General features: G+C 41.5%; 1 protein-coding gene across 3 annotated transcripts in view; it reads right to left on the bottom strand.

Moving 5' to 3' along the window:
• UIMC1 (ubiquitin interaction motif containing 1) overlaps nucleotides 1-24,863 on the bottom strand; it is a 94,099-nt gene that overhangs the window by 1,742 nt on the left and 67,494 nt on the right. For all 3 annotated transcript variants that reach the window (XM_004587388.3, XM_058677218.1, XM_058677220.1), the window contains 3 exons: nucleotides 5,857-5,935; nucleotides 3,985-4,156; nucleotides 1,117-1,186 (listed from right to left, as the gene is read on the bottom strand). In XM_004587388.3, coding sequence (XP_004587445.2) covers nucleotides 1,117-1,186; nucleotides 3,985-4,156; nucleotides 5,857-5,935 — 321 coding nt within the window. The remainder of the gene's footprint in view (nucleotides 1-1,116; nucleotides 1,187-3,984; nucleotides 4,157-5,856; nucleotides 5,936-24,863) is intronic.

Genomic DNA, 24,863 nt, shown 5'->3' with positions numbered 1-24,863 from the left:
TTAATTCCATAATGATGTAAATTTGTGCTGATGGTATGTTGGAGCTTTCAATTGACTGGGATGATGCTCTGCTGGCTCTGTCTTCAGACCAGAGAGGGTATACCTAAGAAGCCGTTGGACTTGACTGGACAATAAGATGATGGACTCTATGTTTGGTATACGCTTGCAATGGGGGAATCTCAACTGAACTTGAGCTGTGGTTATGCAACAAGGTGGAGGAATCCACCATGGTGGGAGGGTTTGGGGAGGGGTGGGGAGAACCCAAGTATCTATGTAATTGTGTCACATAATACAATGTAATTACTGAAGTTAAATAATAAATATATAAAAAAAAAATAAAATAAAGTAGTTATTAGAAGACACAACATATTTGCTTGGTGGGAATGAATCATCAGAACTAGACAATAAGCAAATCTCACTAGACTAGAGCAAAAACTCCTTATCCCTTCACATCTGGTCAATTTTAACATCATTGGTGACTTTTAACCATGGCAATTAATAATAATGGTAACAGCAGCTAGCATTTATCTAGATCTTACTTATGCCACGGAATATGTCTGGACCTTTACTAGATGTGAGTCTCACAATCTAGGAAGTGGTATTCCTATGTAGGCAATGGCCTTGACCAAATCTACTACTGCCCCTAAATACTGGGCACAAAGAAATGCAGTTATTTCCTACAATCCTTCAGGTAGGCTGGGACACAAAGCTAAAGGTGGTATGAAAGACACAGACCATGAGGAGGAGTCTGAGTCTGCTCTGTTTACATGTTCACTTTTCCACACCTGCTCCTTCAGAAGATACACTTAGGCAGCCTGTGTCATTCCCTTCTGATCTGGGCTTTTTTTTTTTTTTTTTTTTTTTTTTTTTTTTTTTTTTTTTGCCAGTTTAAACAGATAGTCTAATCCTAGGCTTTAAAAAGTCTGAAACTAAATACATGTTTAGTATGTTAGTGTCTCTTGCTTAAGGAGTGATAATCTTGAATGAGTCTCAAAAGCTGGCAGAATGGGTCAAACATCACTCACATAACCCCCACAAACAGTCACAGCATTGCTAGCAGCTACTTCCACTGGAAGATCTTACACAGAGCTCAAACACTGGTCCTGGAGACCTCACCTGCAGTCTTGGGCTCGGGCTGTTCCTTGTTTTCTGACTGTTCCAAGAGACTGAGGAGTCGGCCTTTTTTCTGTAACAGAAAAATCAATGACAGATCATTTCTTGTTAGGGAGTTCATAACAGACCACATCTGTTTCTACAAGGTGCTCAGGCACAGCTCTAAGGAAGTTTTTCGTTTTCTAATGAACAAGGATATACAAGCAAACAAATAAACTTTGTAATGAAGAGAATGAATCTCTGCCAAGAATATTACCCGAGAATGGGTAATGGAGTCCATCAAAAACAGCCCACCAAATTACATCACAGAACAGCAGTCTCTGACCAATGGGAGATTTATAAGAGAAAAATAGCAGCTTCAAGGTAACTTCTTGAGGCAATAATGTCAGCAGAGCAAACTGGCTCAATGGGATAAGTAACATGTAAAAACTCCAATTCCCAATCACCACTTGGAGTCATGGCACTCACACGAGGTCTCTTTTCTGGCATTACAAGCAATGACTTCCCATCTTCATATACAAAGGTGACTGCTGTTAGTAAACCTACGGAATATGGATTTGTTGCCTTATCTTTGATCGCTAAGCTAAGACTGCTTCTCAGTCACCAGGGTCAAGATTTTGCATTCTCTCAAGACTATCCTCACAAGGAAGTCAACAGAGCTCATCTTTATATTACGTTCCTGGCAGAGTAAAAAGTAATTTGGCAGAATGTTTAAAAAAACTTTACAAATTTTACTTTTAAGAGATTTTTCCTAAAGATATACTGAGTGTCACAAAGACTGATTGTCTTATAATACTGACAAAATGGAAAGAACCTAAATATCCAATAATATAAGAATGGTTTAAACAACTACCTGAGTGAAACAAACGCAAAAATAATAATAATAATAAAAAAAACTCAAAGAGGCTAGCACCAAAGTGTAGTGGGTTGAGACACCACCTGCAGTACCAAAATCCTATGTGGGCACTGGATTGAGTTTCAACTGCTCCACTTTCATTCCAGCTCCCTGCTAGTGTGCCTGCGAGGATAGTGGAGCATGGTTCAAGTCCTTGCGCCCTGTACCCACGAGAGGAATCCGGAGGAAGCTCCTGGCTTCAGATGGGTTCAACTCCAGCTATTGCAGTCATTTTGGGAGTAAGTCAGCAGATGGAAGATGCCTCTGTCTCCCCTTCCCTCTCTATAAATCTGCCTTTCAAATAAAAATAAATGTTAAAATTAAAAAGTTGTTTATGCTACATCTTCAGTTTTTATAAATCCATATAACAAAAAGACATAGTATGTGTATACATATACACACAATTGTATACAAGTATGTGTTTACAGCGAATATTGTGTTCATGCAGATACAGAAGATGAGAACAAGAGGAAGTGAAGGAAGTGTCAATTATATTACAAATGCAGAGTAAAGGGCCCAGTGAGACAGCCCAATGACTAAATCCTCGGTTTTCATGTACCAGGATCCTATATAGGCACTGGTTCGAATCCTGGCTGCTCCACTTCCCGTCCAGCTCCCTGCTTGTAATTGGGAAAGCAGGTAAAGATGGTCCAAAGCCTTGGGATCCTGCACCTATGTAGAGGCCTGGAAGAAACTCCGGGCTCCTGGCTTCAGATCGGTTCAGCTCTGGCCAATGCGGCCAGTTGGGGAGTGAACCAGCAGAGGGAAGATTTTTTTTGTCTCTCCTTATCTCTGTAAATTTGACTTTCCAATAAAAGATACAAAAAAAAAAAAAAGCATAGGAAAAATTGGAAGAAAATTGGCCAAAATATTAAAAATTATTATCTCTGAGTAGCTAAATTACTGGTGACCATTTTCTTTTATTCTTTTTTTAAAATAAATACATCTTTTTAAAATTTTTATTTATTTTTATTGGAAAGTCAGATATACAGAGAGAAGGAAACACAGAGTGGAAGATCTTCCATCTGATGATTCACTCCTAAGTGACCACAATATACAGTGCTATGCCGATCCGAAGCCAGGAGCCAGGAACTTCTTCCAGGTCTCCCACGCGGGTGCAGGATCCCAAGGTTTTGGGCCGTCCTCGACTGCTTTTCCAGGCCACAAGCAAGAAGCTCGATGGGAAGTGGACTGCCGCGATAGAACTGGTGCCCATATGAGATCCTGGAGCGTTCAAGAGGAGGACTTTAGCCGTTAAGCCACTGTGTAGGGCCCCCTTTATTCTTTATATAGTTTTAAGCTTTATTTATTTGAAAGGTAGGATGAGAAAGAGAAAAGTAGAGAGATCTTCCATCTGTTGGTTCACTCCCCAAATGGCCGTAACTGGACTGGTCTGAAAATAGGAGGCAGGAGCTTCTCCCACGTCTCCCATGTGGGTGCAGGCCAGGACTCGGCCCATCTTCCATTGCTTCCTCAGGCACCTTATAAAGGAGCTGCATCAAAAGTGGAGAAATCGGGACTTGAACTGGCACTCATATGGGATGCTGGTGCTGCAGGCGACAGTTTTACCTAATATACCACAGCGCCAGTGCCTCTTAATGTTTTTAAAAACTATTTTCTACAATAAACATGTACTACATTTTAAATTAATTTTAAAAAGCACACATTTTGGGTCTGGTGCTATGGCATTAAGGGTAAAGTTGATGCCTATGAGAGACCCAGAAGAATCTCCTGGCTCAGGACCTATCTATCCAGCTCTGTCCATTGTAGCCATCTGGGGAGTGAACCAGCAGATGGAAGATCTCCCTCTGCCTTTCAAATAAATAAATAAATCTTTTTAAGAAAAGACATAAATTTGTATCAGAATAACAAAAGAAAAGGGAGAAGGGAGGGAAAAAGCCCAACGGAATTGCGGCCTCTTAAAAACTGAGCATCAGGATGGTCAGGTAGCTTTTCCCAAAGTACTCCACACATACCTTTGGGTTTTTCAGCCGCGGCTGCCGCTTGCCCTCCTCGGGTGAGTACACCGCACTGCTCCTTCCAGGCCCGTCTCCTTGGTTCCCCCTTGCACGCTGCAGGCAGGAGTCCACATGGCTCTGATACTCGCTTAACGGCACCAAGGATTTACACAAATAACACTTCTCATTCCTAGCCAATCCAAAGAGTGGGAGAAAAAGCAGTCTTTAAGATTCACTTTTGCCTCTGGGCTCCTAGATATATTTCAAATTGTGTTTCCACCTCTCCAAGTTATTCTGCAACAAGACATGTCAACCGATGTAGTTTTGCTCAGCAGGATCACCAATAAAACCAATTCGATGCCAATCAAAAGGACTGAGTGATTAGCAGTTTTCTGGCTGTTTCTCTGTATCCTGCTGTTGGCTGCAGTGGGATGGTAATGAAATCAGCTCTTCTAACCATCTCAAACAATGCTGATTGCTCTTCAGACATAAAATATTCTATAAAACTCTTCTGAAATTAAGTGCATTAGCTTTTTCAAGAAGTTAAAATTTCAACAGAAAAGAGAGTACCAAGAGAATTAAATCAAGATGACATTTTTACCAGAGTGGATGAACTTGACTGATTAGCAAATCAAGTCTGTCTGAATGCGGACTTCCTTAATTCCACAACCTGCAACATCAACTAGGAAGTTACTAACATGTGGTTCTGCCAAAGTTTTTCCCTTAATTTCATACACTCAATGATTTCTGCCTTTTTATAACAGCAGAGTTTGGGGAAAGAGAGGAAAGTATACCTCTGAGGTAATACTTGCTGGGTATCAGTAAAAATGAAACTATTTGGGGAAAAGAAAAGGAACATTTATTATTAAGTATTTTCTCCATGGAAGGCCCTTTGAGCACAATTTCTCAATTAAACCTAGCAAGTTGTATTAAGAACTACTCCCTCAACAACAATTGTAACAATTGTCAGAACACAGACATGTCTGAATCTTAAGAGCATCTTCTTTTTAAGAAGGTAGAAAACCTTTCCAATGCATGCTATCTTAATCTTCTCTTTCCAGCCACAGTAATGTGGCGCTTCAGTAACTACAGCAAGAGACTCAGATTAGCAATCAGTAACAATTTCTCTGGAGGTCTTTAAAATAGGCAAAATACATTTCTCCCAAGCACTTAATTACCTGGAAGAATGCAAGCAAAACTCCGCCTTACAAGGAAAACCAAACCAGTATAGCTTTCAAGGTTTATCAATTATTGCAGAAATATTTATTAAATTACATCCTGCATGATGGATACTTCTGCAAAAGGAGCAAGACTTTACAGTCAAGTAGGCTTGACTTCTTCTGGCCATGTGATCTTAACCAGTTCTCTATAATTTTACTACAGTTTATTTTTAAAAGTAAAAAAGGATAATTAGTTTATCCACTAATGTGAGCATCATAAGGTGAATAACACATATGGCCCTGCGACTGGCATGCAATACTGATGAGCAAAAACAGCTATTATTGCTATTGCTCTATCAGATATATTTTAATGGATGTTGGAGAAATAAACATGAATGAAAGCAGGCATCTGCCTCCAAATGGTTTATAGACTATCCAGGGACATATAAACCTATAAAAAAAATTACTTCAACATAATGTAAAGTATCGGGCCAATCCAGTGGCACAGCAAATAATCCTCTGCTTATGGTGCCAGCATCCAATACGGGCACTAATTCAAGTCCTTGCTGCTCCACTTCGGATCCAGATCCTTGCTAATGGTCTGATAACGCATCAGAGGATGGCCCAAGATCGTGGGGTCCAGAAAAAACAATTTGGTCCCTCAAGCAATAAAGTGACTGACAAGCCAAAGAAATACAGGGAAGGACAAGAACACTGCCCATTTACTTACTTGTCAACATTACGGTAAGTCTGAGTAGTTCTCCCATTGCCAGGCTTGCTCTTGGCCTCTTTTTGTCTCCGAGTCAACACTTCAATCAGGGAAAGAGCAAAGCAAGGATAGGGAAGTAAGAGGAGAAGATATGTATATATATTAGCTGGCAGCAAACTTTGAATACAAATGACAAAATGTACACAAAAGAAACAAAGTTTAAACCTTTATCTGAGAAATCTCAATCTTTGTAGTAACGAGACTAACACCTCTAATACATGTACCAAAACTGCCTGCCCCAAGACTTTCCCCTATTTCCTAAAAGCCATGAGCTCTAAGTAGTTTACACCAAGAAAGATTCCTTTGGTATTTCCCCCAATTTGAAACACTCAGAGATAGTCAAAATTTCCCAGTCAAAAATCTGTCTGGTATGACACACATTCTAGTAAGAAATTACAAAACACAGCAATGATAGCTGCATCTGATTTACCTATGTAAGCTCCAAAATATTTTTTTTAAAGATTTTTTATTATTATTGGAAAGCCGGATATACAGAGAGGAGGAGAGACAGAGAGGAAGATCTTCCATCCGATGTTTCACTCCCCAAGTGAGCTGCAACGGGCCGGTATGCGCCAATCCGAAGCCGGGAACCAGGAACCTCTTCCGGGTCTCCCACGTGGGTGCAGGGTCCCAAAGCTTTGGGCAGTCCTCTCCTGTTTTCCCAGGCCACAAGCAGGGAGCTGGATGGGAAGTGGAGCTGCCGGGATTAGAACCGGCGCCCATATGGGATCCCGGGGCTTTCTTTTTTTTTATTATTATTATTTTTAATTCATTAATTACATTGTATTATGTAACACAGTTTCATAGGTACTTGGGTTCTCCCCACCCCTCCCCAAACCCTCCCACCATGGTGGATTCCTCCACCTTGTTGCATAACCACAGTTCAAGTTCAGTTGAGATTCCCCCATTGCAAGCATATACCAAACATAGAGTCCATCATCTTATTGTCCAGTCAAGTTCAATGGCTTCTTAGGTATACCCTCTCTGGTCTGAAGACAGAGCCAGCAGAGTATCATCCCGATCAATTAAAACCGGGGCTTTCAAGGCGAGGACTTTAGCCGCTAGGCCACGCCGCCGGGCCCATAAGTTCCAAAATATTGAAGGGCTGGCACAGTGAGTTAAGCTGCTCCCTGCATCCCATATGGGCAAAGGTTTAAATTCCAGCTGCTATGTTTCGTCTTCTTCCTTTTTAAGACTTATTTAGTTTTTCTTGGAAGATAGAATTAGAGAGAGAGAGAAAGATCTACCATCTGCTGGTTCACTCCCCAAATGGTCGATACAGCCACTGTGAGGCTGGTCCAAAATCAGAACCAAAGATCTTCCCCCAGGTCCCCCATATGGGTGCAGGAGCCCAAGGACTTGAACCATCCTCCACTTCCTTCCTATGCCATTACCAATGACTTGGATCGTAAGTGGAGCTGCTAGCATTACAACTGGCACCTGTATGAGATACTGACACCTCAGGCAGGGCTTAGCCTGGTATACCATGGTGCTGACCCTATGCTGTATTTCCAATTCAGTTGCCTGCTAACACACTTGAGAAGGTAGCAAAAGATGGCCAAAGTGCTTACACACCTGTCATCCATATGGGAGACCCAGAACTTCAGGCTCCAGGGCTTGATACCATTTGGGAACTGAACCAGTGATGGAGGATATCTCCCTTTCTCTGTTTCTCCCTCTCTCTAATTTTCAAACAAATGAATCTTAAAAAAGTATTCCAGCTACAAGTGAACAGTTTCAACAACTTTGAATAGTTACGCACAACTAGTCTTTTTCTCTACAATAGGACCACCTCCCAATTCCAGTGAGTAGAGAGACAGCCCAGATGATATACAAATACATTACTTCATGCAGAAAACATGTCTGTTTATGTTACAAAATTACACTCTCGTCAGGGATCTTGGAGATCATTTTACCAAGTATGTTTCAGTCTTCCTTCCTTGCAATTACAAAACAAAACCAAAAAACTTATGACCACTTCACACCAAACTCTGATTAACTTCAACTCAAAATCTTCACAAGTTTGTGACATACATTGTGAAACATTTATTTAGTTCAAGGGGTCAGCAAACCACAGAGTATGCTGGTATTTTGGGTTCAGCAGACCATATGATCTCTGCCATAAGTATTCAACTCTAACACTGTAATAGGAAAGATGCCACAGACTACATGCAAACAAATGGGTATAGCCAAGAGCCAATAAAATTATTAAAAATAGCTCGTACCTGGTAGAATTTGGTCTACAATTAGTCCTAGTCTACCTAGCCAACTTCTTTTTCTTCTATTCTATTTATCTGAGAGGTAGAGTTATGGGGGCAAAGTGAGGAGACAGAGAGCTTCCATTTGCTGGTTCATTCCCCAGATGACTGCAATAGCTACGGCTGGGCCAAGTGAAGCCAAGAGCCAGGAGCTTCTTCCAGGTCTCCCACATGTATGCATGACCCAATGATCTGGGCCATTTTCCTCTGTTTTTTTCCTGGAGCATTAGCAGAGCTTGACTGGAAGTGAAGCAGCCGAGACTTGAACTGGCTCCCATATGAGATGCTGCTGGTACTACAGACACTGACTTAATTTGCAATTCCACAACACAGGACCCACTTGCCTAGCCTTCTAATCCAACTTCCTACTCATTTTAAAAAAAAAAAGTCTTCCATAAACATCCCTGACAAGTAATCATCTCAACTTGACTATAGTTTTTTTTTTTTTTACTAAGGGGAATTCATTCCCTCCTCTAGACAGCAAATCTTCTCAACCTGCAGAGAGGTATTATGAATATATTTACTACCTTTTCCACAAGTCAGCTCTTCAATGTTCAACAAACTACGTTGTAATTCTAGATCTCCTTGGTTGTCTGCAACTAAAACGTAGCCTACTTCAAAGGATAGATCACAGCTAGCTACTCACTAAGCCAATCTCTAGAAATACTTAGATGGCAGAACCTTTTGAAAAGTTTGAGCATATCTAATCCTTATGTGATTCTCCCAATTGCTGTTATTACTTACCCCCATTTTAAATGCACTGAAACAAACAAACAAAAAGGATTAAAGTTTCACTAGGTATCACATCTGGTTAGCAACCCCCTGCTATCCATGTTAACCGCTTCTGTCTTCTAAACACCGTCCAATTTGTTAGTTTTTTAAATTTTGTTTTGTTTTCTTTTGAACACCAAACTGAACCCAATACTCAGTCTGACCAGTAAAGAGAAGATTCCCGAGCTATTCCATCTAGGTTCATAATCCACTAATTCAGTCAAAGCTATACTTGCTTTATTAAGCTTCATCTCTTACCCTCCCAAATCATCTGTTATCAGGACAGATTTCTTAATTCTACATTAAATGAACAAAATGTTATGTAATTTTCTTGCCCTAAATGCAGGATTTTGTTTTCGTTGCTGTTCCTTTCAGCTGAACACTCCAGTTTGTTGAAATCACCTGTAGCCAGGACAGTTATCTGTTCCTACAGGGTTTTCTTTTCCAAATATGGTAAGAAAATGCTTTCTATATCTTTATCCAACTCACTGATGAAAAATAATTACAGGGCTCAGCAGCGTGGCCTAGTGGCTAAGGTCCTCGCCTTGATCCCATATGGCCGCCGGTTCTGATCCCGGCGGCTCCACTTCCTCTCTATCTCTCCTCCTCTCAGTATATCTGACTTTGTAATAAAAATAAAATAAATCTAAAAAAATATATATTGTATATACAGGCACTGGTTCATATTTTTTTTTAAATAAATAAATAAATAATTACAAACGATGTGGCCAAGGACACACATTGTGAGATGTTACTCAGAAGTTTCTTTTCTCTGGGTAGCTTTTTCTTTAATAACTCATCGAACAAATATTTGCTGAGAATCTTCAATGTGTAAACAATCTGGGAAGAGAGGAAGTTACAAGGCAGGGTTCTTGTTCTTCAGAAACTACAGTTGTCTAAGGCAGACAACACATGCACTCGAGTAACTAGAGCACGAAGTATGCAGAGGTATGTGCTGAAAAACAAGCTCACATGTACAAGCAACTAATGGCTGTGTGTGCCTCAGAAGACGACGATAAGGACACGTGTCTCTTTCCAGGGATTGGAAGAAGGAGGAGACAAATTCTTCACCGTATACTTTGTGGTACTGTTGAATTAAGACTTAAAAAGCGGACACAGATTCTAGGTATTCATATTTTTTAAAAGATTTATTTATTTATTTAAAGAGCAGTTAAAAGAGAAAGAGACGGAGATCTTCCATCAAGTGTTCCACTCCACAAAATGCCTGCAGTGGCCAGGGCTGGGCTGGCCTGGGCTGGGCTAAATTCCACTCCATCTGAGTTTCCCATAAGGATGACAAGGTCTCAAGTACTCAATCAACTTTTGCTACCTCCCCAAGTGCATTAACAGGGAACTGGATTGGAAGTGGGGAACCCAGCTTAACCCACTGCGCCACAATCTAGCCCTTATACAAAGTACTGGATATGTCAGAATATAGGCCCTATTTCTAAAGTTTCATCTAACTCAAAAGATTTTGTGAGAAAAAGAAAAATTTTGAGGACACAGTTGGAGAACCAACTTCAAATCCACCTCTTATTCTATCAGCTGGCCCACACTTCTCTAACTTATATACAAGTACCCAAAGACAGATTTCATCAAACGCCTTGCTAAAATAATCTTAAAAGATTGGTACCTTAAAGATCACAGACTCCTGTAAGGTTTTTTTTTTTCTCTTTACTTCTTTTCTCTTTGACCCCATCTTAGCTACCAAGTATTTTTCCCAAAGGAAATACTTAGAAACCACTCCACAGACAGCACTAGAAAAATTAATTGCTTCTACCACTTCTATTTACCGCTACTACACTGAGCACATTCAGTTCTGATTCATTTACATGTCAAGATTCCTTTTTACACCATGCAACTCCTGAACTCAGGGATTCTTGGTTTGGTTTTAGTGATCTCTTCAGCATCCACAGTAGTCTAACAGAGACTAGACATTAATGAACATTTAACAAATTAAATTATATTAATGGATAGTGGGAGGGAAAAAATCTTTCTCATGGGGACCTACCAGAAATTTTATGAACATAGTTTCCACGGTTTTAACAATAATCCTGCAAGTTACAAACCAGTATCTGCATATTTTATGAATGATAAAATATTAAATAGCTTGATCAAGGTCATAAAGTTTAAAAAGGCACAAAGAATGCAACGCAAATCTGCCTCTAGAAAAGCATATATCCCTCTACAGGAACAGGCTTCTCTGCCACAAAGACGGGAAAGGATAGAAAGAGAAAAAGTGGTTAAGGAGTGCGTGGAGGGTGGGCAAGTGGAAAAGAATCTGAGGGGAGAACCTTGGTAAAGACTTGGCTGCAGACTACATGGTAACCCTGTTATTATGAAATGTTATCATCACAGCAGACTAGGTTAGTCCTCATAGCTGTTTTTTCTTGTAAATCTATTGCCTTAACAAAGAACAAAAAAAGTGTAACTTCCTTTAGAGGAAATTCCTATCTTGTTTTATGAGAATTGAGACATAGCCATTCTAACTAAATGTAGGGAGAGAATTCAGTACAAAACATATCCAAAAATCTAGCTACTGGGGATAGCAGTCACATATTTCAAAAGGGAGCAATGAAGTCTGAGTACAACTACCAGGGCAAAGACCCACACAGTACTAGCATCACGGAAAGCTGAGAGAGACAGCCATGAAAACAGTCATTCAGCTCTTCAGCCTCCTCCCTCGACGGGAAATGCCCTAAGCAGGAGTTGTGCTTAGGACTGGCACTCCAAAGGCGTAAACAGGGCAGTACTGCTTATTGATAGAGGGCACCGGCTTCAGAACTGGACAGGTGGTTTCCAAGTAATGTACTAACTGTGTGATTTTAATCAGGATCGATAACCTGTCTAAATATCAGTTTCCTCACCAAAACATAAAATGATGATAACAGTGATCCTGAACGGGTTTGGTAAGGATCCTAACAGATAATTGAAATAAAGCTGGAAGGACATCTAGTCCGCAGAAATTACTCAACAAACAAATTAGTTTTGGGGAGTGTAAACATTTTATTGAGATACAGAAAACAAGATACATAAGGCTTTTAAATTGTGCTAGAGTTCTGTAAATGCCACTGTCTTCATATTGCTATATAGAAATATAATTGCTACTATCTCCAGACAAGATCTGGTGTTTAGATCATGGTGGTACTTGTGAGTTGAAGGCAGCAGAGGACAACTCAAGACCTTGGGCCTCTGCAACTACCGTGGGAGACCTGAGAAAAGCTCCTGGCTCCTGGCTTCAGACCAGCTCTGGCTGTTGCGGCCATGTGAGGACTCAATCAGTGGATAGAAGATCTCTGCCTTCCTCTTTCTCTGTAACTACTTCAGATAAAACAAATAAATACAATAATAAAAGAATAATTTACTTCTTTCTTTCCAATACAGATAATTGTTCTTTCCTAACTGTCCTGCCTGGAACTTCCAGCACAATGCTGAACAGCAGTGCCAAGAGTGGAGAGCCTTGTCCTGCTCCTGACCAAACGGAAGTTTCATTTGTCCATCATCAAATATAATGCTAGTTGTGATTTTTCACAGAGGATCTTAATCAAGTTTAGGAAGTCATTTATCAGTATTTTATCATTAAGCCATGCTGAATTATGTTAAATGTTTTTTACATTTAGATTACAATGTGGGTTTTGCCCTAGGTTCTATGGACTCTATTTTCCAAACCTTCATTTCAGACTGTGTTTTGCTGAGAAAAAGAGCACTTGAGAGAACATTTACCTTATTCTATCACCAAAACTATTAATCTATCTGCATCTGTACCTACTTTCCCTCATAGGATGACTGCGCACACAGCTATCGAAGACTAATTTAACCCTTAATCCTAATATCTCAGTATTCCTTTCTTAAAAAATTATCTCTTTCTTGCTATCGTCTCTCCTGAATCATCAGTTTTCCTCATTTTTGGATCACTGCCAACAGCATACAAATATGCTGCAATTTTCTCACATGGTTATTTCTAGACTTATATACACTACTCTGTAACATCTCTACTTGCTAATCTACTAAGAATCCTAAAACTGGAAATAAAATTGTACTTTTACAAAAGTATTTATTTTTGTTGGAAAGAGATTTACAGAGAGAAGGAGAGACAGAGAAGGATCCTATCTGCCAGTTCACTCCTGAAGTGGCTGCAATAGCTGGAGCTGAGCTGATCTGAAGTCAGGAGCTTCTTCCAGGACTATCACACAGGTGCAGGATCTCAAGGCTTTGGGCCATCCTCTACTGCTCCCAAGCCACAAGCAGAGAGCTGGATCAGAACTGGAACAGCTGAAACATGAAACAGTGCCCATATGGGATCCTATCATTTGTAACGCAAGAATCAGTCAATTAAGCCATGACACTGGCCCACAAAACTGTACTCTTACTTTCCTTCTGCAAAAACACTTCTGCCCCAGTGTTCCCACTCTCAAAAAACGAAGTCCTATTTAACCTAGTTATTTGGAGCAAAACTTAGTTATCTCCTTGAGTCTTCTGAATCAATTAAGCAACCCCTCTCCCTCTCTCCCTCTTTCCCATATTTCAACAATTTCTATGGGTTCCACTTTTTAAAAATCTTTTATTTTGATAATCTTTACATAGTTCATTAGGGCACAAAGGGTCAAGGGCTACAGTAAAGTGGGTAACACCATTGTTTCCACACTAGTATCATTTTTGTTCTGTATATGGGGTAAGGGGAGAGATAAAGGGAGAAGCCCCATCCAGCCTCCCACCCATCCCAGTTCCCCGATGTGGGGCATGCTCCGAGGGTCCTGCTCAAGCGGTTTTGATAGTTCAACAGTTCTGAATTGCTGCCAATCTCACCATTCCAAGGTTGATGGAATCTCTTCAGAATCCACTGGCTGACAGTCTCTCCACAGTTGGGGTTCTGAAATCAGAAGTTCAGTTGGAGGGATCCCCAAAGAAACTTCATCTGGGGTGATCTCTAGACCAGATTCTTGTGTGTATCTGCCAGTACAGGGTCCGGCCCTGTCCGTCGCCCCAATCAGCTTATGCTTATGCCGGTGGTTGCAATTGCTGGGTCAGTTCTGTTTCCAACCCTGTCTTCCATGCGAACCAATGGGTGTTGCAGTCAAGCCTGATTCTGTCCACATCACACTCGGTCCTTGTGCAAACCAGTGGGAACTGAAGCCTAGCTGGGGTGACTCCCAATAACCCCACCAGACCTGCCCCCTACCCTGATTCCCATGCTCGCCACTATGTACCACAGATTTGTTCAGTCTGTCCCACATCCCATTTAGCTCTTACACATGTCACTGGCCATTGAAGCCTAGTTCAACCTAACCAGCCCTACTATCCAGCCCACACACATGCTGGCAGGTGCCTTTCTGTCTAGCCACTCCTGCCCCTGTCCTGGTTTTCATGCTCTCCAGTGGGAGTGGTAACCCAAGAGGGAGGAGCCCACTATTTCCCTACTCCCACTTCCTGATCATGTACTCTTCAGGTGGTTCTGGAGTTTAACTTGACAGAATTAGTCCCCAGTGCCAGCCTGTGCCAGCTGATGCTGTAGCAATGCCCAACCAACTCTCGTCCTCTCTAATTTATGCTTGCACCAGTCGGAACAGTCAGCCTAGCCTGGCTTTTCCCTGATCTAACTCACATTGAGGCCCACAGTTGGGCCCTATTTTCAAAATGTACCCAAATGTGACTTCTTCATCTCACAAGTACCACCATGATCCAAACACCAGATCTTGACCAGAGATAACAGCAATTATATTTATATATAGCTACATGAAGACACTGGCACTTTTACAGAACTCTAGCACAAATTAAAAACCTTTTGTATTCTGTTTTCTGTATCTCAATAAAATGTTTACCCTCTCAAAAAGAAAAATCACTGCCTAACTATTCAGTCTCTGTAAAAACATCTTTCATAGATGAAGCTGAAACAAAGAATTTTTCAAATATGCAAATTTTTTGGTAAAGATTTATTTATTTTTTTATTGCAAAGTCAGATATACAGAGAGGAAGAGAGATAGAGAGGAAGATCTTCCTTCTGATGATTCACTCCCCAAGTGACCACAACAGACAGTGCTGTGCTGATCCAAAGCCAGGAGCCAGGAACCTCTTCCAGGTCTCCCACACGGGTGCAGATTCCCAAAGCTGTGGGCTGTCCCCAACTGCTTTCCCAGGCCACAAGCAGGAAGCTGGACGGGAAGTGGGGCTGCTGGGATTAGAACCGGCGCCCATATGGGATCCCGGCGCATTCAAGGCGAGGACTCTGGCCACTAGGCCACTGCGCAGGGCCCAAATATGCAAATTTCTATAAGCCATTCATTGTGGTTAGATACACTATCTCTGCCATGTAGAATTGTGCTTGGTTTACAACACAGCTAGTAATTCCTGAATAAAGTCCCTAGAATTGCCACAAGTATGCAAAAATCTAGTCCATTTCCTACCTCAGGATCATATTTATATATTCAAAAGGAATCCTGCAAGTAACTTTAACATTAATTTCCAGAAATATTAAACTAGGAAATCATGATATTATATCCACAATAAATCTGAACTAAATATTTGTGATTATCTCCCATCCTCCTAACCTCAGTTCTCTGTACAGTATTTCATCAATTATGCAGAATAAATTTCAGTATTCGTTTGTATCTTACAGTAAAAAAACTGCTATTTTTAATATAACACGGCACTGCAGTTTACATGACTAACAGTTTTTGGAGCCCTATTTGTTAAAGATTGGGTCTTACTGTAACTCTGTGAAAGTGTCAGAAGAAGTTACTGATGACCAAAAGTCAAAAATTCATGATTAGAAATAAAAAATACTAAATAAACTCTTCAGACAGAAGAAAAATGGTCCCAAAGAGAAAGATGAAAAGTTGAGTAGAATGAAAATGGAAATGTAAATTAATGAAACCATTTTGAAAAACCATACAGAGATTACTTAATAAACTAGAAGCAGACTTGCTATATGATAAAAAATTCCATTATACATACCCATATACCCAAACAATATGAACACGTTGTATTAAAGAGATACTGGTGCTTTCTGAAAAGCCGGTGCCAAGTTCTTAAGTCCTGGGGCTAGGGGGTTCCAGTGGGGCTTGGGTCCTGGGGTCCACCTGCAAGGTGGGTGCCATGTTTGTGAGTCCTGAGGCTGGATGATCTGGCGGGGCTCAGGTAACCTGGCCCAGGTCCTGAGGCCCACTTACGAGGTGGGTGCTAGGTTCGTGAGCCCTGGGGATGGATTACCCGACGAGGCTCTCATCTCCTGCCCTGGTCCTTGGTCCTGCCCGCAAGTGAAAAAGGCGTAGCTGCGGAAGCAGACCCTGATGCATGTGGAGAACACGGCAGCCCACTGGGTGCCAAAGCAGGGCAAGGAGAACACAGCAAACTGGACGACTATCCCTGCAAACGATGACAGCATTGATCTGGATGAATGGAGACGTGAGGTCGACTATGCCAGGCATCGTAACTGCCTCGCACTTGAATCGGCAGAACTGATAGCATTTCAGGACTATCCAAACCACTTGATCAGAACCCTCAGAACATGCACTATAGCAGAACCCTGGACTGAAATCAGGAGGCAGTTTCCCATTCCTAGGTACTGAGACATTTGGGAGGCCAGGTGCGGCTTCCCCCTTTATTTCACTCCTTTCCTCCGAGACAAGAAGAAACAGAGAATTAGGAGGCAATGATTTCACCCACTCTTCCCTGATCCTCAATTATTCCCACCCGTCAACCCTGTAATTACCATCAAATAAATAAAAATTATGAAAAAAAAGAGATACCTGTTCTACCATGTTTACAGCAGCATTGCTCACAGCCCAAGTGTACAATCAACCAAGATTTCCATCATGAGATGAATAAAGAAAATGTGACAGGCACACACAGAGGAATATTGTTCAACTACAAAAATGCAACTGAGAGGAGACATCATATTGAGTGAAATGAGCAGGATAAAGACAGACAAATACTGCAGGTCATTCCTGTGTGTGAGAACTAAAACTAAAGAGTTTAAAAAATAAAAAAGTTTATATCAACACTATTGTAAATATATTTTTATCAAAATTTATATTATATCTATAGTTTAAATGATCTGTGATTATTTTAAAATTTACTGCACATAAATAAAATTAACATATCTTTATTCGACTGTCTCTATCTGCCCTGGACTATATTCTTGCTGAACTATGGTCTTTATACGTTTTGTTTGTCAAAGTCTTTATTTAGTATACCATTAAGTTTCTGAGAATAACGTACATTAAAATGTTATCTCAAAAACTAAAAAATAAAAACCTAAACCATAAGTTAAAAAAAATCTGCTTTGATCAAGCCCAAATCTAACCAGCAGCATACAGAAACTACCACAGAAAATCAATTAAAGACAAAAAAGGAGGAGTGGGCACAATGGTACAGCAAGCTAACCTGCCTGTAATGCCAGCATTCCACATGGGTACAGGTTCGAGTCCCATCTGCTCCACTTTTAATTAAGCTCCCTGCTATGACCTTGGAAAGCAGTGGAGGATGGCTCAAGTCCTTAGGATCCTGCACCCATGTGGGAGTTCTGGAAAGAAGCTTCTGGCTCCTGGGTCCTGGCTTTGGATTAGCTCAGCTCTGGCTGCTGCAGCCATTTGAGGAATGAACCAGAAGATGAAAAACCTCTCTGTTTCTCCTTCTCTCTATAAAAATCTGCCTTTAGAACAAAAATAAACAAATAAATATTTAAAAAAAAAGAGGAATATAATTAATCCAAAAGCTCCATTTGGGTTATTCATGTGGGATCAGAAGCTCAAGCACTTGGCCCATTTTCCTGTTTTTCCCCAGGAACATTAGGAAGGAGCCAGATGGAAGGGGAACAGCTGGGTCGTGAACTGGAGCCTGTATGGGAAGGCACTGTCCTAGATTGCAGCTTTACTTGCTGTGCCAAAACGCCAGCCCCCCAAAACCATTTTTAACATTATGACTTGATTAGACAGAGGGGAATGCTGGTAATGGTATATCAGTACTGGTATTATAATGGTAAAATACAATGGTTCCTCAAATAGTGGTCTTTATCTTTTTATTTTTTAAAAAGATTTATTTATTATTTTTATTGGAAAGTCAGATATACATAGAGGAGGAGAGACAGAGGAAGATCTTCCATCCGATGATTCACTCCCCAAGTGAGCCGCAACGGGCCGGTGCTGTGCTGATCCAAAGCCAGGAGCCAGGAACCTCCTCCGGGTCTCCCACACGGGTGCAGGGTCCCAATGCATTGGGCCGTCCTCGACTGCTTTCCCAGGCCACAAGCAGGGAGCTGGATGGGAAGTGGAGCTGCCGGGATTAGAATCGGCGCCCATATGGCATCCCGGCGCATTCAGGGCAAGGACTTTAGCTGCTCGGCCACAATGCCAGGCCCATCTTTTAGTTTTAAGATTTATTTTATTTATTGGAAAGGCAGATAAAGAGAGCGTGAGAGTAAAAGGGAGATCTTTCATCTACTGGTTCACTCCCCGAAATGGCTGCAATGGCTGAGGCTGGACCAGTCTGAAGCCAGAACCTGGAGCTTCACCCATGTCTCCCACATGGTAGCAGGATTCCAAACACTTGACCCATCTTCTGCTTCAGCAGGAAGCAATGGGACTTGAACCTGCACACATATGGGATGCTGGCATCACAAGCAAAGACTTTACGTGCTACACCACGACGCTGGCCCTGTCCTTATCCTTCAAAGATACATGAAAAAGTGTCTTTAGATATATACCTTGACAATATGATGCTAGATTTTTTACTATTGCCTATACCTACAATGCCATGATATACTTAAACAGGAGAATGTTGGACTTGTGACTACTGCTGAAGGACAATACTATTGTGATAATATGGAAGAAAACAGAAGGGGTGGGGTGGGGAGGGAACAGGAAGGAAGGAGAGGAGAGGTGGAGGGAGAAAGCCCTATACCTACTAAGCAGTATCATGGAAAATAATTTTAAAAAATAGCAAATTGAGGGGTCCGGCGGCGTGGCCTAGCAGCTAAAGTCCTCGCCTTGAACGCCCCAGGATCCCATATGGGCGCCGGTTCTAATCCCGGCAGCCCCACTTCCCATCCGGCTCCCTGCTTGTGGCCTGGGAAAGCAGCCGAGGATGGCCCAAAGCCTTGGGACACTGCACCCATGTGGGAGACCTGGAGGAAGTTCCTGGTTCCCGGCTTTGGTTCGGCGCAGCACTGGCCGTTGCGGCTCACTTGGGGAGTGAATCAACAGACGAAAGATCTTCCTCTCTGTCTCTCCTCCTCTCTGTATATCTGACTTTGTAATAAAAAATAAATAAATCTTTAAAAAAAAATAGCAAATTGAACAGTTGTAACACAGACCTAAACAGTTGTGACAGAGACTATACAGCTTACAATGTCCAAAATATTTCCTATCTGTCCTTTTAAGTAAAAGCTTGTGGGGTGTGCATCACGGAACAGGAGGTTAAGAAGATGCCTGGGAGGCCAGCACTCCACGTTAGGACCTGGGTTCCAGGCCAGCCTCCATCCCATCCAGCTTTGTAATGTTGCATCCTTGGAGGCGGCAGATGATGGCTTAAGTACTAGGTTCTTGTCTCCCATGTAAGAGACTGGGTAAAGTTCCCGGATCCTGGCAGTGGCCTGGCCAAGCCCTGATTGTATGCATTTGGGTAGCGAAATCAGTAAATGAAAGGAAGAGTTCTAGCTTTTAAATACACACATGTGTTAAAACAAAAACAAAAACCACTTTGCTGGGGCTGGCAAAGACACTGTCTACAATACCAACATCCAATATGGACACAGGTTCAAGTCCTGGTAACTCACTTCCAATCTAGCTACCTGCTAATGGTTTAGAAAAAGCAGCAAAGGGCCTGGCACGACAGCTCAGTGGTTGAATCCTCGCCTTGCATGTACCAGGATCCCATACGGGCCTCGTTTTATGCCCTAGCAGCTCTGCTCCCCATCCAGCTCCCTGCTTGTGGCCTGGGCAAGCAGTCGAAGATGGCCCAAAGCTTTGGGACCCTGCACCCATGTGACAGTCCTGGAAGAATCTCCTGGTTTCTGGCTTCAGACTGCCTCGTTCTGACAGGTGCAGTCACCTGCGAAGTGAAGCAGCAGATGGAAGATCTTGCTCTCCATCTCTCCTTTTCTCTGTAAATTTGCATTTCCAATAAAAATAAACTTTTTTTAAAAAGGGCATATTAGTTAACTTCATGGTGTTAATTTTTTCTTGCTATTGTTGATTTTGTTTTATGGCTTTTCATTTAAGGAAATGTATAGTAACTGTGTAATGAAGACTATTTTATCCAGATGTGAGGACACAAAGCAGTATGCATCTCTACTTCTAGATCAAAGATGGAATCCCAATGAAACTGTTTACTGTATCTTTTTTAAAAAAGATTTGTTTATTTTACTGGAAAGGCAGATGCACAGAGAGGAGGAGATACAGAGAGGAAGATCTTCCGTCCAATTATTCACTCCCCAAGTGGCTGCAACTGCTGGTGCTGCACCAATCCAAAGCTAGGAGCCAGGAACTTCTTTCCAGATCTCCCACGCGGGTGCAGGGTCCCAAAGCATTGGGCCATCCTTGACTGCTTTCCCAGGCCACAAGCAGGGAGTTGGATGGGAAGTGGAGCTGCCTGGACTAGGATTGGCATCCATATGGGATCCCAGCGTGTTCAAGGCAAGGACCTTAACCATTATGCTATTGTGCCAGGCCCTATTTACTATATCTTGACAATAGATGCAGGACTCTCTGCCATTATCCATGCCTACAATAATGGACATATGACTGTGTATGAAGAACTACAGTAATGATACAGGGAAACTCAGTGAGGGGGGGAGTTGGGGATGGGGAGAGGAAATTCCAGGGCCTATGGAACTGTGTCATAAAATGATAATAACAATAATAGGAAGAAGTAGTAGAAAAAATTTGAAAAAGAAAATTTGAAGAAGAGGAGGTGGCGGTGGTGGCTCTTAGATTATCTGCATCTTACAGTAAGCGCTTTACCAAGATTCTTCTGAAAATGTAATAGATAAGAGCAGTACAGAATAGAAACTTGCGAATTCTTTAAAATGTTTTGTAATATAACATGTAAAAAAGAGTATTTATATGAACTTTATATTTAACAACTGCAATTTCAGCAAAACTTGTTAGTTAACAGTCTACCTTCCTTACTCCATGCTTTTATTTTGATCCCCCAAAGAGAGATAGCATTTATTCTCAAATCATTCTTCCTTTGTTCTTATACACACACACAGTTTTAAGAATTTATAATCAAATATCTTGACTGTTATGTTGGACAAAGCATTCTGAGCCTTCCTTTTTCCATCTGAATGTTCACAGACCATTATTTAGAGTACAAAGTACTAGCATTTGAGTTGAACCTAGCCATGTATCTCAGCTCCTTCCACTTTCTAGGGATGTGAGTGACCTTGGGAAAATAATTTCTTTGAAGGTGTAACTTCTTTCATATAAGTGGAATAGTATTTGCTTCAACAGACTACAGAAAGGATTGAACTGCTTTTCTCGGGTAATTAAAAAGCTGACAAGCTCAATTTTGATGAGCTCAGACTTCATGTTTGTTCCCAGAGGTGAAAAATCTTAGTATTTAGAAACAAAGGTGGGTTTTTATGGTTGCCTCACTTTCTTCTATTATAACTCCTACATGCCCCCATTAAAAGCAGAGAACACAGTAACGAAGCTCTGGAGTCAGGCAGATCAGAGCTTGGTACCAGTTCTGTCTCTTACTGTCTGATGCTGGGTGAGTCCTAAAGCCCTCTGACACCACATTCACCATTTATAAAATGGAGATAACAATACTTATCCTCTTAGGCAACATAATAGTTCTGACTGTGGCTTTAAAGTAGTTCTAACAGCAAACAAAAATCTAATATTTAAATTCCTTGAACTTTTTCTTTCTTAAACTGCTCCAGATACCTGAATTTAAAGTGTGACTAGATTACGAAGTGAGAGAATGTCTTTAAAATGGCTTTTAGCTGTTAATATTTCTTCCACACATAATGCTGTTGGTATTAACTTAGGTGTCAGAAACAGCTATTTTATTGTTCAAGGAAGGAATAAGCACATCTGGCAAAACAACACTGCTGAAAGAAATCCTGAGGCCTGGCTCCTCATTCTCAATGTAAAAGTTGTAGAGAAAATGAGCAAAGAGAAAGTCAAGAGGAATGATGGGGCCCAGCACAATGGCTCATTGGCTGATCCTTCAACTCTAAAGCACTGGGATCCCACTGGACATAAATTCAAGTCTTGGCTGCTCCACTTCCCATCCAGCTCCCTGCCTGTGGCCTGGGAAAGCAATCGAGGACGGCCCAAAGCCTTGGGACTCTGCACCTGTGTGGGAGACCCAGAAGCAGCTCCTGGCTCCTGGTTTTGGATCAGCTCAGTTCCAGCCATTGGAGAGTGAACCAGCGGATGGAAGATCTTTCTTTCTGTATCTCCTTGTCTCCTTGCCTTCTGTATCTGCCTTTCCATTCAAATAAAACAAAACAAATCTTTTTCTAAAAAAATCTTAAAAAAAAAAAAAAAAAGAGGAGGAACAAAAGCCTTGTGAGAGTCCCAAATTGAGTTTCTAGTTCTTGGCTTTAGCCTAAAATAGCCTCCACCGTTACAAGAATTTAAACAGGGAACCACTGTATGGGAGATCTGGCTACTTGTCTCTTCCAAATAAGATGTATGTAAAAGAAATAAGATGGGTAGAACAAATGCACCAAGGACTCAAGCAAACATGGGGCTGCAGTCAAACTGCCATTTCTTTCTTTTTTTTTTAAAGATTCATTTATTTTTGCACCTCTACTTTCAAATCAAATATGGACTCCTAATGAAACTGTTGGACATATCTAGACAATAGGATGCTGGACTGTTTGGGCACATTTAAATAACAGACTGATGGACTTATGACTGTTAATGAAAGACTAAACTATTGTAACAATATGGGGAAAATCAGTTAGGGAGTGGGAATTTGGGGAGGGGGTAGGAAATCCAAGACCCTATGGAATTGTATCATAAAATTCAAAATTTAAAATAAAGCATTTTAAGATTTATTTTTTTACTGGAAAGTCAGATGTACAGAGAGAAGAGACAGAGAGGAAGATGTTCCCATCTGCTGATCCATTCCCAAGAGGCCACAGCAGCCAGAACTGAGCCAATTCAAAGCCAGGAGCCAGGAGCCAGGAGCTTCTAGACTGCCATTTTATATGTCACATTATACAGTAACTTTTAAAATTCTTATTTATTTGAAAGACATAGTAACAGAGAGACAGAAAGATCTTCTATCCACTGGTTCATTTTCTATATAGCTCAATGGCCAGTGCTAATCCTATCTTAAGCCAAGAGCCAGGAGCTTCTTCTGGGTCTCCCACATGCAGGGGCCTAAGACCTTGGGCTATCCTCCACTGCCCTCCCAAGCCACAAGTCAGAAGTTGGACGGGAAGTGCAGCAACTGGGACTAGAATCAGCTCCCATATGAGATGTCGGTGCTGCAGGCAGAGATTTAGCCTATTTATCCATCTCATCAGCCCCCATGCAATAACCTTTTTAAGCATTATGGTGTGGCTGTCCAAAGGACAGGCTGACTAAAAGTTTGTCAGAAGACAACTGAGATGGGGTGACACATGGAACTGGTGGTGGAAGCAGTTGGGCCACAGGACTCACTTTCAATTTATTAATTCCATAAAAGAGGAGCAGGAGTTGCGACACAGTAGTATAAATCTCTGCCTTTGTGGTGCCAGTTGGAGTCTTGGCTGCTCCACTTCGATCCAGCTTTTGCTAATGCACTTGCGAAAGTAACAGAATATACAAGTGCTTGAGCTCTCCGCCCCTGTGTGGGAGCCCCAGTCTGCTATTCTCAGCCTGGCTCAAACCTGGCCACTGCAGCCATCTGGGAGCGAACCCACAGACAGAACATCTCAGGCTCTCTTCTTCTCTAATCCTGCCTTTCAAATAAATACGTCTTGAAGGGCCCAGTGGTGTGGCCTAGTGGCTAAAGTCCTTGCCTTGAACGCCTCGGGATCCCATTTGGGTGCCAGTTCTAATCCCAGCAGCTCCACTTCCCATCCAGCTCCCTGCTTGTGGCCTGAGAAGGCCGTCGAGGGCGGCCCAAAGCCTTGGGACCCTGCACCCGTGTGGGAGACCTGCAGCAGGTTCCTGGCTCCTGGCTTTGGATCGGCGCAGCACCGGCCGTTGCGGTCACTTGGGGAGTGAATCATCGGATGGAAGATCTTCCTGTCTGTCTCTCCTCCTCTCTGTATATCTGACTTTGTAATAAAAATAAATAAATCTTAAAAAAATAAATAAATATGTCTTAAAAAACATTCTAGAAGAGGTAAGCCTGAGGTAAAAGTTCTATCCTAAGAGTTCATTCAGTAGCTATGTATTAACAAATATATCTCTATCAATAACATTGACATTTGAATAAAATACTGGTCTCTCCAGAAAGCACCAAATATTTCTGGGTTAAATCCTTCTAAAGAAGAAATCTAGAGCGAAACTGGCAGCGATTCATAACTGGAGAACTATTAACACCACTTGAGCACATATCTCAGAGCATGCCCCACATCCGGGACTCGGGGTGGGCGGGAAACCGGGTGGGGCTTCCCCCTCAATATCCCCCTTTACCTCAGATACAAGATGGAAACAATATGGACATAATAGCATTACCCACTTCCCTACCCCCCTGAACCTTTTTTTTTCTTTCTTTTTTTTTTCTTTTTCTTCTTTTTCCTTTAAGTGTAATTAACTATGTAAAGATTGTCAACAATACAATAAAATAGGTTAAAAAAAAAGAAGAAGAAGAAATCTACTTTGTAACTCCTAAGACTCAGTGTCCATGCTTTTTTTTTTTTTTTTAATTTGACAGACTTTTACAGAGCAACAAAGAGAGATAAAGAGAGAAGGTCTTCCATCCACTGGTTCACTCCTAACTGGTCAGAGCTGAGCCAATCCAAAGCTAGGAGCCAGGAGTCTCCTCCAG

Source organism: Ochotona princeps, chromosome 19 (genome assembly GCF_030435755.1).
Source record: "Ochotona princeps isolate mOchPri1 chromosome 19, mOchPri1.hap1, whole genome shotgun sequence".
In the NCBI taxonomy this organism is placed as follows: domain Eukaryota; kingdom Metazoa; phylum Chordata; class Mammalia; order Lagomorpha; family Ochotonidae; genus Ochotona; species Ochotona princeps.
This window is presented reverse-complemented; position numbering and strand designations above follow the sequence as displayed.